General features: G+C 24.0%; 2 protein-coding genes across 2 annotated transcripts; one reads left to right on the forward strand and one right to left on the reverse strand.

Moving 5' to 3' along the window:
- The first annotated feature begins 2,240 nt into the window (after nucleotides 1-2,240).
- On the forward strand, nucleotides 2,241-6,082 carry LOC112600832 (charged multivesicular body protein 4b). The gene is made up of 5 exons (XM_025348145.1): nucleotides 2,241-2,610; nucleotides 2,687-2,864; nucleotides 5,062-5,176; nucleotides 5,684-5,819; nucleotides 5,886-6,082. Exons 1-5 carry the CDS (start codon nucleotides 2,430-2,432, stop codon nucleotides 5,945-5,947), a joined length of 672 nt encoding a protein of 223 aa, XP_025203930.1. The 5' UTR covers nucleotides 2,241-2,429; the 3' UTR covers nucleotides 5,948-6,082.
- Nucleotides 6,083-8,231: 2,149 nt separating this feature from the next.
- On the reverse strand, nucleotides 8,232-12,090 carry LOC112600811 (leukotriene A-4 hydrolase). The gene is made up of 13 exons (XM_025348115.1): nucleotides 11,767-12,090; nucleotides 10,725-10,840; nucleotides 10,526-10,659; nucleotides 10,337-10,448; nucleotides 10,207-10,275; nucleotides 9,920-10,141; nucleotides 9,719-9,859; nucleotides 9,449-9,655; nucleotides 9,231-9,372; nucleotides 8,999-9,170; nucleotides 8,688-8,918; nucleotides 8,490-8,594; nucleotides 8,232-8,391 (listed from the first exon to the last, which is right to left on the reverse strand). The coding sequence occupies exons 1-13, from the start codon at nucleotides 11,819-11,821 to the stop codon at nucleotides 8,268-8,270; spliced, it is 1,830 nt and encodes a 609-aa protein (XP_025203900.1). The 5' UTR covers nucleotides 11,822-12,090; the 3' UTR covers nucleotides 8,232-8,267.
- Nucleotides 12,091-12,210: the final 120 nt, after the last annotated feature.

The following is a 12,210-nucleotide window of genomic DNA, read 5'->3' on the forward strand; positions in this document are numbered from 1 at the left end:
TCTGTATTCTTGCTAAATAAAGACTTACTCATACACATAGCCGTACGGCCTAATTCCCTATACTTTAATCGAGGTACCGACTTCTTTGTTTTGACATTTAATATTTAGTATATATTATGAAATTTCAAATTTTGTCCTGTTTTTTAAAGTTTGAAAACTGACAACTCGTATAAAGTACGATTAGTTCATACAAAAATTTAATCATTTAATTAGTATTCAAAATTTTAAATTCTAAACTAGATAAGGTTATTTATAAATGGTAAGTTATTACCATTACAGTTATTACTGTTTTTAGGAATGATAGATTAGACAAATCATCACAATATGACTAATCATAATTTTAAAGAACATTTTGAGTTGTGTAAATATTTATTTTATTTTACAAGTCAAAATATTGTAATCAGGAACTTAGTTTTTAAAATTGTTTGTTGCATAACTCTAAATTATAATTTACTCATAAAAAGTATGTACACAATATTTTGTAATCATAATTCATATTATGTAATATTATGGATTTTAAAAGTTTTCTGTTATTGACAGTACTTATTAATTTTAAGTTTCTAAGTATTATTTTTTATTGAATATAGGCATATTAGCTTTGAATTATTATACGTTTGCAGTGTTTACACAGTTGTCATAAGATATTATAAATACAAGAAAATATGAATTTTATTGAGCTATGAAAAATCATAATACATTTTATAGATAGGCAAAATACTTTTTAATGTGACATTAAAGTAGTATCATACGTTATTTAAGGCTAATCATTAGAACAAATAATTGGGTATTATATTTGAATGAAAAAATTTTATACCTATGTTTGAAAAAAAATGGTAGAATAAATTATTGGATTATCAAACAGAAAATTCATGAAACTCATTATCGCTTATTATGATGCAAATCAGATAAAACACAAACCGACTGCTAAATATAAAATACACTATACTAACAATTATATTGGTAGCTACGTGTTCAAGTTAATTAAAAAATTACTAGGGTGATTGATAAACCATCATAATTTATAAAATAATAAAATTAATAAAATTAGTTGTGCACTGGGTAAAACTTTTCTAGTAAGCCGATAAAGTACTATAGGTCATGTATACAAAAATGTATAAGGTATTGATATAAAAGTGTATAATATATTATTTGATATTTGTTATCATAGCCATAACGAAGCTATATGTACTAAAAATACCTCTACTAGCAATCCCATACTAACTCTCAAAAGTCAAATAAATTGTCAAAATATTAAATAAATATTTATAAAATTATAACAATATACCTAAATTAATCTATAAATTATATATGTATAAAATACCTTGTCCTAGTATCTATTAAGATGAAAAATGAAAAAATTTGGATTTTTTTTATCAATAAAAACAAAATAAAGTATATAAGTCTTCAGAAATAGACATCAAAATATCAAATGCAACATTAACTATTAATTCATCTAGAGTCTATACTAGACTAATAATTAACTACCTACTAATTTATGTATACTATCTTTTTCGAATTATATTGGCGCGTACTAATACTATAATTGTAATTTATATTTGTGTAGACAGTAATTTTGTAATTTTGGGCGCCAAATTTATTCTTTTGTATTATATTTCTCTATAACTCATCAGTCATTTATACCCAAACGCGAATCACTCGAGCCCACCGCAATGATAAATAATAATATTATATCTGAGTGGTGGACATTGAACACTAGAATAAAATATTTAAATTTTAAATTCACAGCTACTCGATAATTTGAGTCATCCGTTACTGCCTTACTGGTTAGTTTGCTGTTCTTTACCCCACCACAATCCGAGAATATCTTAAATCGTGCCCCCGCTCAGAAATATAATCTATTAAATATCTGTTTACGTACCTACCTACCTAGCAAACTGATAATTTTTTATACAGTTGCTGATGGTAATGTACTAATTTGGAAGTGTCATTTTTAAAAAACGCATTATTTCAGATTTAACTTGTAAACTATTTAAGTATTTGATAAGAAATAGAAGAGTAATAATAATAAACATTAATATTTTTTATTCTGTGTTAAAAATAATCAAAATAACAGTTAAATACTACTGCTTTCGCATTTTTATGTACTCTTTGAAATGTATTACATTGTCTTTGGTTATAAGTTATCAAATACGGTGTTTTCATCGTCAATCATTTGTGGCTGATTTTAACAGATGACCACCAATGACAATAATAAAAATCCTTTATCATTATCTTTCGAAATTTCTATAGTTCTTCGCTTTTGCCTTCTACGCAAATTTAGTGCGACTTATTGTTAGTGTTTTTGTGACTATTAAGTGTTAACTATTGAGTATTTTTTATTTGTGTACGGTATCTTTGAATTATTATGTTCATTGCATAAATACCTGGGTTAATAAAATTAATATAAATAATATAATATTGTATACATTATGAGTTTCCTGGGTAAGCTTTTCGGTAGCAAAAAAGAAGAGAAAGGGCCATCAACCGAAGATGCTATACAAAAGCTACGATCCACTGAAGAAATGCTGATAAAAAAACAAGAATTTTTAGAAAAAAAAATCGAACAGGAAGTAGCGATAGCAAAAAAAAATGGTACAACAAATAAACGAGGTAAGTTGACGTTATAACTTAGCACCTTATTTCTTAGTTGTTTAATGTATTACACATTATTGTTATTGGTTTTCAGCTGCATTGCAAGCATTGAAGCGTAAGAAACGGTATGAACAACAATTAGCTCAAATTGATGGTACTATGTTAACTATTGAACAACAACGAGAGGCGTTAGAAGGTGCAAACACAAATACAGCAGTATTAACCACGATGAAAACTGCTGCGGATGCACTCAAGTCGGCTCATCAAAATATGTGAGTTCAATTGTTATTAATTTGTTATATATCTATAAGTTAAACCTAGATATTAAATTGTTTATAATTATGAAATTTATTTATTCATATTGAGTATTTAGATAATACTTATGATATAATATAGATATATACACTATATAGTGTATACATTTATTTAAATTGTATCACTATTTAAACAAACATTTAAGGTGGTTTTTTTTTTTAATTCCACATTTTTATTAGATTATTTTAAATACATAGGTAAAGGTAGAAGTAATTAGCGATATAATTTATTAATCAAATTCTTTTCTTCACTTATGAGTTATAGAAACTTTGTTACCAATATTAAGTTTTTAATTTGTTGCTTGTGTCTTAAATAATGCAAAAAGTTGCACATTTATCTATGTAACTTAAATAAATTATTAAAGAATCAAAATAAAGTATTTCAATAACATTTTTTAAGAACCTAACATGAGGCTGTCTATCATAAATAGTATCAATGTATTAAATGTTAACTTTAATTTTCATTATTCTATTCTCCTACTTCTAAGTTTTAATTAATTTAAACTATTGATAACAATTGTGGTTTTTAATGAGTCATATTTTCATTTTTAATAATGGGCTGAGTCACTAGTTACCACCTAGTTGGTTACTTGTAATTCTTTAACTTTTTTTCATTTATTAATGTTTTGCTCAAATCATATTTTTCATTACATCAGTATTATGTATAATTAATGTGACCATAATGTTTTTTACTTAAAGCGAGAAACTTGTAAATTTTAATAAGAAAACTATAATAACTTTTTACTTTAGTTTGGTACTTATTTTTGTATAATTTTTATTTATGGAAGTTAACTGCTTACATTATAAAATTTATATCAGTGTACAATATTTGTATACCTACCAACATAATGTTTTTGGTTGTGGTTACTTGCTCTTATTTAGTGGAATAAAATGTCACAGATCACCTTTTTTCAAAGTAGAACATTTTTGGGTTCTTTGGGAACAGCTGGACACCAAGTTTGAAAACAGGACTGTCTCGCCTTAAGCAGAACATATGGGCACGTTGGGTATACCTAAAAATAAAATTAAAATAATAATTACTCAAAAGTATAAGGCATTAAGTTAATTTTAAAATTGTCTTCATTGAAAATTTTCCTGCTATTATTATTTTCCATTAATTATGTATCGTTTTGATTTTTAAATATTTGAGTTTATGTATGGGTTATATTTGTTTAGGTATACTTAACTAGCATGATATTCTGTGTAGTGTATATAATGCATATATATATATTTGATTATATTTATGTATATAAAAGTTAGAAAATTAGACATGAAACTAGTTTTATTTTACTATTTGTGGCATTTAATTTAAAACCTAAATTAAATCATTTATTCATAAAATTTTGACTAAAAATTGATTTAAACTTTGTTAATTTAATTTTTTTAATAACATTCAAGTAATTTGTACTTATTTCATCAAATATTACCTTTTAAAAGGTTTAACTTAATGTACAATATTTTATAGGTTAGGCAACTAAACATTTTTTTTGTAATATCAAAAAAAAAAAAAAAATTACACAATGTTATTTTTAAGTAAAATATTATTGTAAAACTAATACATGTCTTGCTTAACTTAGTATAAAAATGAATTAAAAGACAGGTACCCATATTTTATACATATTTTTATCAAATATGATATTATTTTTTATTTAAAAATCTATTTTTATAATTTTAGATCAATTTTAGGTTACTTTCTACAAATTTTTGAAGTAGTGGAAAATAATTCAGGTTATTGATTTCAGTATTTATAAATTAATTAGTGTTAATTAATAAACTATTCTATATTTATATTAATTGTATATATTTTCAAGTTAAAAAAAAAATCTATCATTTAGTTTTCTACAGAAGTTAAACATAAAGAGTTATAGAGACTATAGAGTTTTTGATTATTAGGCACAGTATCTATATTTTTTTTATGTATAAAGTATTTAAAGTCTTAATTCATAATTTATATAGGTTTACACTTACAAATTAGTTTTCATAATTATATTATTATAGGATATTGTGTTTTATGAAATTGATTAGTAGGGATATATTATGTCATTAAAATTCCTAATTATGCATTTAAAAATTATGAAATATGTTGAAAATGTTTTCTAATATATCTTCATTATGATTTGAATAATGTTTATTACAATTAGTTATTATATTATAGGAATGTCGATGATGTTCACAATATGATGGACGATATAGCAGAGTCACAAGATTTATCAAAAGAAATATCAGAAGCCATTTCAAATCCAGTTGCATTTGGAACCGATGTAGATGAAGTAAGAATAATAATTTATTTTAATAAATTAATCATTAATTATTTATAAATTTTGTAATTGGTTAATAACTTATAAACAGGAAGTATTTATGCATTTCTATTGTTTATACTCATTTGTATTGAATTAAAATGTAAAAAAATTACTTGTTTTAACTACCTAATGTTCAAATCTAGTTCATCTCAAAAACAATACTTAGAACTTTCAAATATTAGCTATTTAATATGTTTTAATTTTATAATTTTATAATAGTGGCTCATACAAAAAAAAAATAATAATGTATATTTAATTCATTTTTAATGGACTATTAAGAGAATACTTAAAAACTTTACCTAAAAATCTGCTTTCTAGATTTATAACTGTTATAGTACTGGTAAATTATTGTAAATGCATGATATAGATGATATTGATTACATTGTATAATATTTATTCCTTAAAATAGCTAATTCTGACCAGTATTTAGTTAATAATTATATGAATAAATTTTTAATAATATTATAATTTTAACAGGATGAATTACAAAAAGAATTGGAAGAGCTAGAACAAGAAGAACTGGACAAAGAGTTGTTGAATACAGGCAAGACACCTGTCAACGATTTGCCAACGCCTGCAGTGCCAACATTTGATCCCAGTGGCCGGGGCAAAGGTATTTTTAAGGAAAAATTTATAGATTTATAAAATATATTATTTATGAGTTGTTTTAAATTTTTAGCAAAAACCAAAGTTGAAGAAGATGATGACGAAATGAAAGAATTAGCTAATTGGGCTTCATAAAAATTATTTAAAATGCTTTTATTAAAATATTTGATGGTAAACATGATAAGAAAAATATTTTTAAATTTATAAATGATCATTTTATTTGCTATTATGTTATTATATAGATACTATTTAACACGAATTTACTGTCAACATACCAATTTTTGTTTATACCATTCCTTTTTTTCCAAGCAAAAATTAAATCAATAATTTTACTGTTAATAAACCCAATATTCATACTTGATCCAACAATTATTTAACTTATTTTATCTAGCAGTGTGAAAAAAAGGTAATAGTAAACTATACTCACATTAATTCAGCTTCTTGTATATACATACTTTCTTATTGTTAATTGTGAACATATTTTTAATCAAATTCATAATTAAAATAAAATATTTTATATAGTATAGCATGCTGTTAAATTGATTTATTTTATTTTTACACTTTTTTTTTTGTATTTATAATCTTAACAAAAATATATTAATTTTATAACTTAAATATTTATTTTAATCAATTTTATTAAAACAAAAAAAAAAATTATTATTTTTTAGTTAAGTGTTGGGTTTAGTGTTGAAGTTTGAACACTGCACGATGGTACATTATTAAATTATCTTATTCTTTTAAAGAAGATCGACTTAATAGCTTGTTTTAAATTAGTATTTGAGTTTAAACTTAAATGATGAATTTAGTAAGGTTGGGATTTCTTGAAATCACTGATATCTATTCATTTTGGTGTATATATTTAAGTACTTATATTTATACGTTTATATAGTATTCAGTGTATATATTAGTAAGAACCTATTGTATATTGTCTACTATTTATGTTGTTTTTTATTTTGTAATCTTATTTTTTTTTTAAACCATTAGAATTACAAAAAAATTATGGTGGAAAATATTGGCAATAAATTAAAATGACTTAATTGATGTCAAAAAAAGCAATATAAAATGTAATTTGAAAAAATAATAGCCACGATAAAATAGAAATAAATACAATGATACAAATGATACGTTAATATGTATTATTAATTAATTTAAATCAATAAACAAATAGAAAAAAGTAGTTTACATCAAAGTTATAGTATTCTACAAAATACAGATTTTTTTTTTTTTTTTTGAATTAAAATCTGATTATTATTAGTTATTATCAATTAAAATTTATGTGACAACAGAAGACATTGCATCTTTAAAAGTGTTTATAAAATTATTATATTATTTTATTATTGACACTTTGTCAAATATTAATGTGTTTCGAATTCATGAATTTGACAGAAAAATTTGGCCTATAAAATATAAGTTCAAAAAATCAGCAAAGATGATCTGCAGATTCCTTGAAATTATTAATTAAATTAGCGATTTAAATGATAACATAATTTCGTGGATTTAGCTTAACAGTTATTTTTTTTATATTTAACCAGTTACTAGTAACTCTCAAGTACTAGTTATTTAATTTATGATAAAATATATTTTATTGTTATACTATTATGATTAATACTAATAAATAAGTTATTCAGTTCATGAGTTATAATTTTATTTACGTGGTAAGATTTAAAGTACTTATTTTATAGCTTATTATATTATTATAAAAATATTTGGATTGGTAATCTTTCAATTATTATATTCATTATACATTATGCAACAACAATATGTTAAATAACTTAATAGTTATTTATCCAAGTATTAAGTTATATCATAGAGTAATTTATAATTTTATGAAAGTTTACAATACATGAGTATGCTGATACTCATTATATATAAGTAATCAATTGCTACAACTAATTACAATGGGATTCTAAGTTTGGCATAATATATATAATTATTAATAATTCAAAATTTATTTTCCTTTGCAACTTTCACAGTAGTATTGTTCGTTAATCATTATACTGGTATGGAAGTGATATACTTGTAAACTGAACAAGACCAATATCATATCTAGTCACTGTTTACTGATGGCAATCTATTTGTTCTACTTATATCAAACTATTTATCTAATTAGTCGCATCATGTGTGTTCTTCAGATAAAGTGTTCGAGAGAACCATATGATTTATTATGGTTATTTCAAGAATCCTAGTGTCTTATGGAAATGTTTTCTCGTGAAAATTATATTATTATTATGTCAATATTTACAATAAATTCTATTGCAACTCTTATTTTAATGATATTTCAAAAATTAAAAAATATATTATTCCATTAAATATTTAAAAATTAGATTTTTTTAGTTTTTTTATGCATAAAATATGTTAGTTATCACATTTTGATTAAAATAGTATGATAATAATACCAAATTCAATACATCAATAAAAATAAATAAATATTGAACACAAATATTATTGATATTATTTAACAATTTCTTAAATGTAGATCTTTAGCCACAGTATGACGGCAAACATACATCATACGCATTTTATTATTCTCAAAGTTGTCTATTGTTTTTGTTCGGGTTTCTTCCCAAGAGTAAAGATCCCTATAAAAATACAATGATCAAAAAGTTTAAAATAAAAAAAAAATGATTATACATTTTCTTAAACTAATAACATCAAAACATAATTTGAAAATAGTTACCTATATAAAGGACGAACATATTTCATTCTTCCAGTAGTATTGATAAATTTAAATATGAGTTCCAATTGTTCCATCCACTTAAATTTTACACATGTTCTAAGCCACCTAATAAAAAATACAAGGGTATTATGGTGCCTACATTTCATTTAAAATAAAATCAGCGGTAATTGTAATAAATATTTTTACTTTAGTTCTTACCTAAGTAAAATTTCACAGTTTCCATTACTGTTGAAATCATAAACTTCTTGCATAGTTTTTACTTTAAACAAAGTAAAGTTATTGGATTTTAAAACCAATGCTAAAAATTGAATAGTTTGTGCTGTTTGAAATTTATCCAAATCAGACTTCTTAAAATTGTCACCAGTACCATCCCATTGTTCCCAGTGGTTTAACAAAGAGAGGCATGCATCTTGATAACTTGTATCATACCTTTAAAATTATTAAATAATATAAATATTTAATTTTTACTTACATATTTTCCTAAATTACTTGACTAAATAGATACTTACGAAGGTATTATTGGAGGCATACCACAAGTATACAACCATAAATCCCAATCAATTTTTGAGATAGCACTGTCCTCTTGGAAATAATAAAGTAAATATGATTTAAAATCTTCTGTACCAACAGACTTATACTTGAATTTATCAATATATGATTTGAAAAATATCTGAAATTTACCTGCAAAATATGTTTTTTTGAAATGAGAAACCCGTGCAATTAATTCTTTAACAGTCTTACCAACTCCTAGTAAATTTTCTAAATAGAACAAAAATGTGTGTCCTTTTTCATAAGGACAAGTAGAAAATGCATCGTCTGGGTCAATACCACTCAAATCAACTACTAACTTAGTTAATGGATTTTGTGCACCTAAATTATCAACCTACAATAATACTTATTTTTATTGTTATTATGATTTTTTAGTAAAAGTAGCAGTAAAAGTATTAGTAAATATGTACAGATTGTTTGAGATCTTCAAGACCACCTAGTGCAGCAAATTCTCTAGAACTCTCGCCATTCAATAGTCCATGTATTCTGCGTTCAACATAAACTGTAAATCCTTCATTCATCCAAAAATGTTCAAAATTTCGATTTGTCACCAAATTGCCAGTCCAACTATGTGCTATTTCATGAGCTACAACATTTACAAGACTCCTATCTCCAGCCTATATAAGTACATGATAAATACATTAAATGGTTATAGTTATCTTTGATATTACTTAACTAACCAGTAGTGTTGGAGTAACAAAGGTCAAACATGGATTTTCCATACCACCAAAAGGAAATGAAGGTGGCATAACAAGTAAATCATAAATTTTCCAAACATAAGGACCACATACATTTTCAGCGGTTTTCAATAGTTCAGGTGTCTAAAAATATCAACAAATTATACAATAATCAAAAACTCAAATGTTAATATTATAATATACTTGTTCAAATTCATATGCCGCTTTGTCAATTTCTTCAGGTTCAGACCAAACTTTTGATATAGGACTTAAAGTTTTACTGACTAGATTGCCAATAGCTAGGGCAATCAAATATGACTGGATAGGAACAGTTTGTTGAAATAAGAATGTGCGTGTATCTCCATTGTCAATTACTTCTAATGGGACCGCACTCATCAATACTGTTAATGGTTTAGGAGCTGTTATCTGTAAGTTATTCATAATTAAATAAATATTTTGAAAAGTTATAACATTTTTGACAATAAACAAACTTTTGCTGAGTATGTAGATTTTGTTGATGGAGTATCTTGACAAGGTAGCATAGATCGAGCATGAGCAGGCTAAACAATACATATCATTTAATTTAAATGAAATTATATTAATATGAAAAATATAACATACTTGACATTGGCTAAACAAATATGGATAGACTTTGCCCAGAGTTTGCTCAGGTGTAAGCCACTGTAAAGCTGAGGCAGTTTTAGACGTTTCATAAGTAATTTGTATGATGCTCCTTAAGTTTAAGAATTAAAAAACCAAATAAAAAAATGTTATTTAAAGTTTTAATATAAAATAACTATCATTTTTTACTTTTTTATAGATGGTACTTTTATTTCAAGTTTGGAACCAAATACTTCTAAGCGATCACCTATAGTATAGTCAAGCAATGTTCCATCATCTTTGTTCTTAATACTTATTATGTTTAAATCAATATTGTCCAAAATCTATAATTTAAATAATTTTGTGAGTTATTTTTGTATCATAAATTAATTATCTTTAGGTACCATACAATATAATCACAGCTCTCATCAATTTTAGTTATGCTCAAATCAACAAATCCTTTAAGTTTTTCATTTTCAAAATCAGCAGCAAGTTCTATATCAATATGAGTTACAGCAACTTTTTCTAGAAAATTATTATAATTATATTTTACTTTTAAACACAACAAATTAATATACTTAAATGTTTGAGGTATAAATAAAGCAATTATTATATTTTTTATAATTAGTTAATTCTATAATTTGGATAACTGGTTATGAACGTTATAGCCTATAATTAATATTTTGATGGTTTTATTTTTTTACATTTAAAATATTCTAAAATTATTAGTTTGTCATAAATCATGGTTAAAAAACACCTGTAGAACAAAATTAATAAAATAATTGTAAAAATAATAAATGATGAGTATTTAATACTAACATTGGTATTAACATTTTAAATAAATAATTAATATAAGTATTCTAAATGATTTAAGTAAGTAATAATATCAATCAACTATAAATTAAAAACATATTGAATGATTTTAGTAATTATGGTTTTGAGAGTTAACAGAACGAAATAAAATAAGCAAACTACTTTATTCAGATATTTAATCAAAATGTAATATTATTCAAAATTATGACAGGTACATTTGCTTCAGTTTGTAATTTAACTCACAATAATTGAGTAATAAAATATGAAAATGGATTGCTTGATTTAAGTTAATATTATTGTTTTTAGTGTGCTTAATTATAGTGATACAATAGAATAATAGATATTCAAAGAAAAATATTTTTCATCATAACAATTAAGTTTTTTGTCAATTCTAAAAAAAATTCTTCACATAAACATGTTTTTGAAAATGAATAATATTTCTTAAAAAACAAAAACTTCTAAAAAGGGTAAGATACTATATTTTTATTATTGCTAAATGATTAATTTTTTAAATAAATTATTCAACTAACAAAAATAAAACAATTTCACATACACTCATGAAGAATAAAAAAATCATAAATGCAATGTATAATTTTGTTTTATTGATGTGGATTGTAGTAAATTTTTAAATCACTCACCAGGTAAAGAATAAGATCCTGGGTCGTTAGGACTTAGCCGTTTTCCCGATGACATATTTTTACCTTATATAATAATTAATATTACTGTCGAAAATTAAAATTATTCTAATATATTATAATTGATTTAGACTTAAGAATTTTAATTTAAAGCATGTAATTATATAGAATGGATCTGAACTGTCTTCGAGCCGTGCAATACTGCAGCGTGGTCTATGGAATTTTAAAACTTCAACACATCAGTGCAACACTCGACAAATTAGTGTTCATACTAGTTACTCAAAAGTCAAGTCTCAGTATATGTTTTACTATAAAATATTATCCGCTTATCAGTGAATCAGAGTATCAGACCATTACCACACCACCAAATACCACAACAACCTGTTGCGATAACCCATTATTATCTGTTGGTATTTGGTACCACGGTTTTGGATATTATGTATCTAC

Source organism: Melanaphis sacchari, unplaced genomic scaffold, assembly GCF_002803265.2.
Source record: "Melanaphis sacchari strain LSU unplaced genomic scaffold, SCAv2.0 Contig72_pilon_pilon, whole genome shotgun sequence".
NCBI lineage: Eukaryota > Metazoa > Arthropoda > Insecta > Hemiptera > Aphididae > Melanaphis > Melanaphis sacchari.

What these genes read in the sequence shown, in the direction of transcription:
- LOC112600811 (XM_025348115.1), bottom strand. Translation starts at nt 11,821, where the DNA reads ATGTCATCGGGAAAACGGCTAAGTCCTAACGACCCAGGATCTTATTCT. An exon ending in AGGATCTTATTCTTTACCTG is followed by an intron (nt 10,841 to 11,766) that starts GTGAGTGATTTA and finishes ATAATTTTCTAG; the next exon opens with AAAAAGTTGCTGTAACTCAT. An exon ending in AATCTACATACTCAGCAAAA is followed by an intron (nt 10,142 to 10,206) that starts GTTTGTTTATTG and finishes AATAACTTACAG; the next exon opens with ATAACAGCTCCTAAACCATT.
- LOC112600832 (XM_025348145.1), top strand. Translation starts at nt 2,430, where the DNA reads ATGAGTTTCCTGGGTAAGCTTTTCGGTAGCAAAAAAGAAGAGAAAGGG. An exon ending in TGGTACAACAAATAAACGAG is followed by an intron (nt 2,611 to 2,686) that starts GTAAGTTGACGT and finishes ATTGGTTTTCAG; the next exon opens with CTGCATTGCAAGCATTGAAG. An exon ending in TCCCAGTGGCCGGGGCAAAG is followed by an intron (nt 5,820 to 5,885) that starts GTATTTTTAAGG and finishes TTAAATTTTTAG; the next exon opens with CAAAAACCAAAGTTGAAGAA.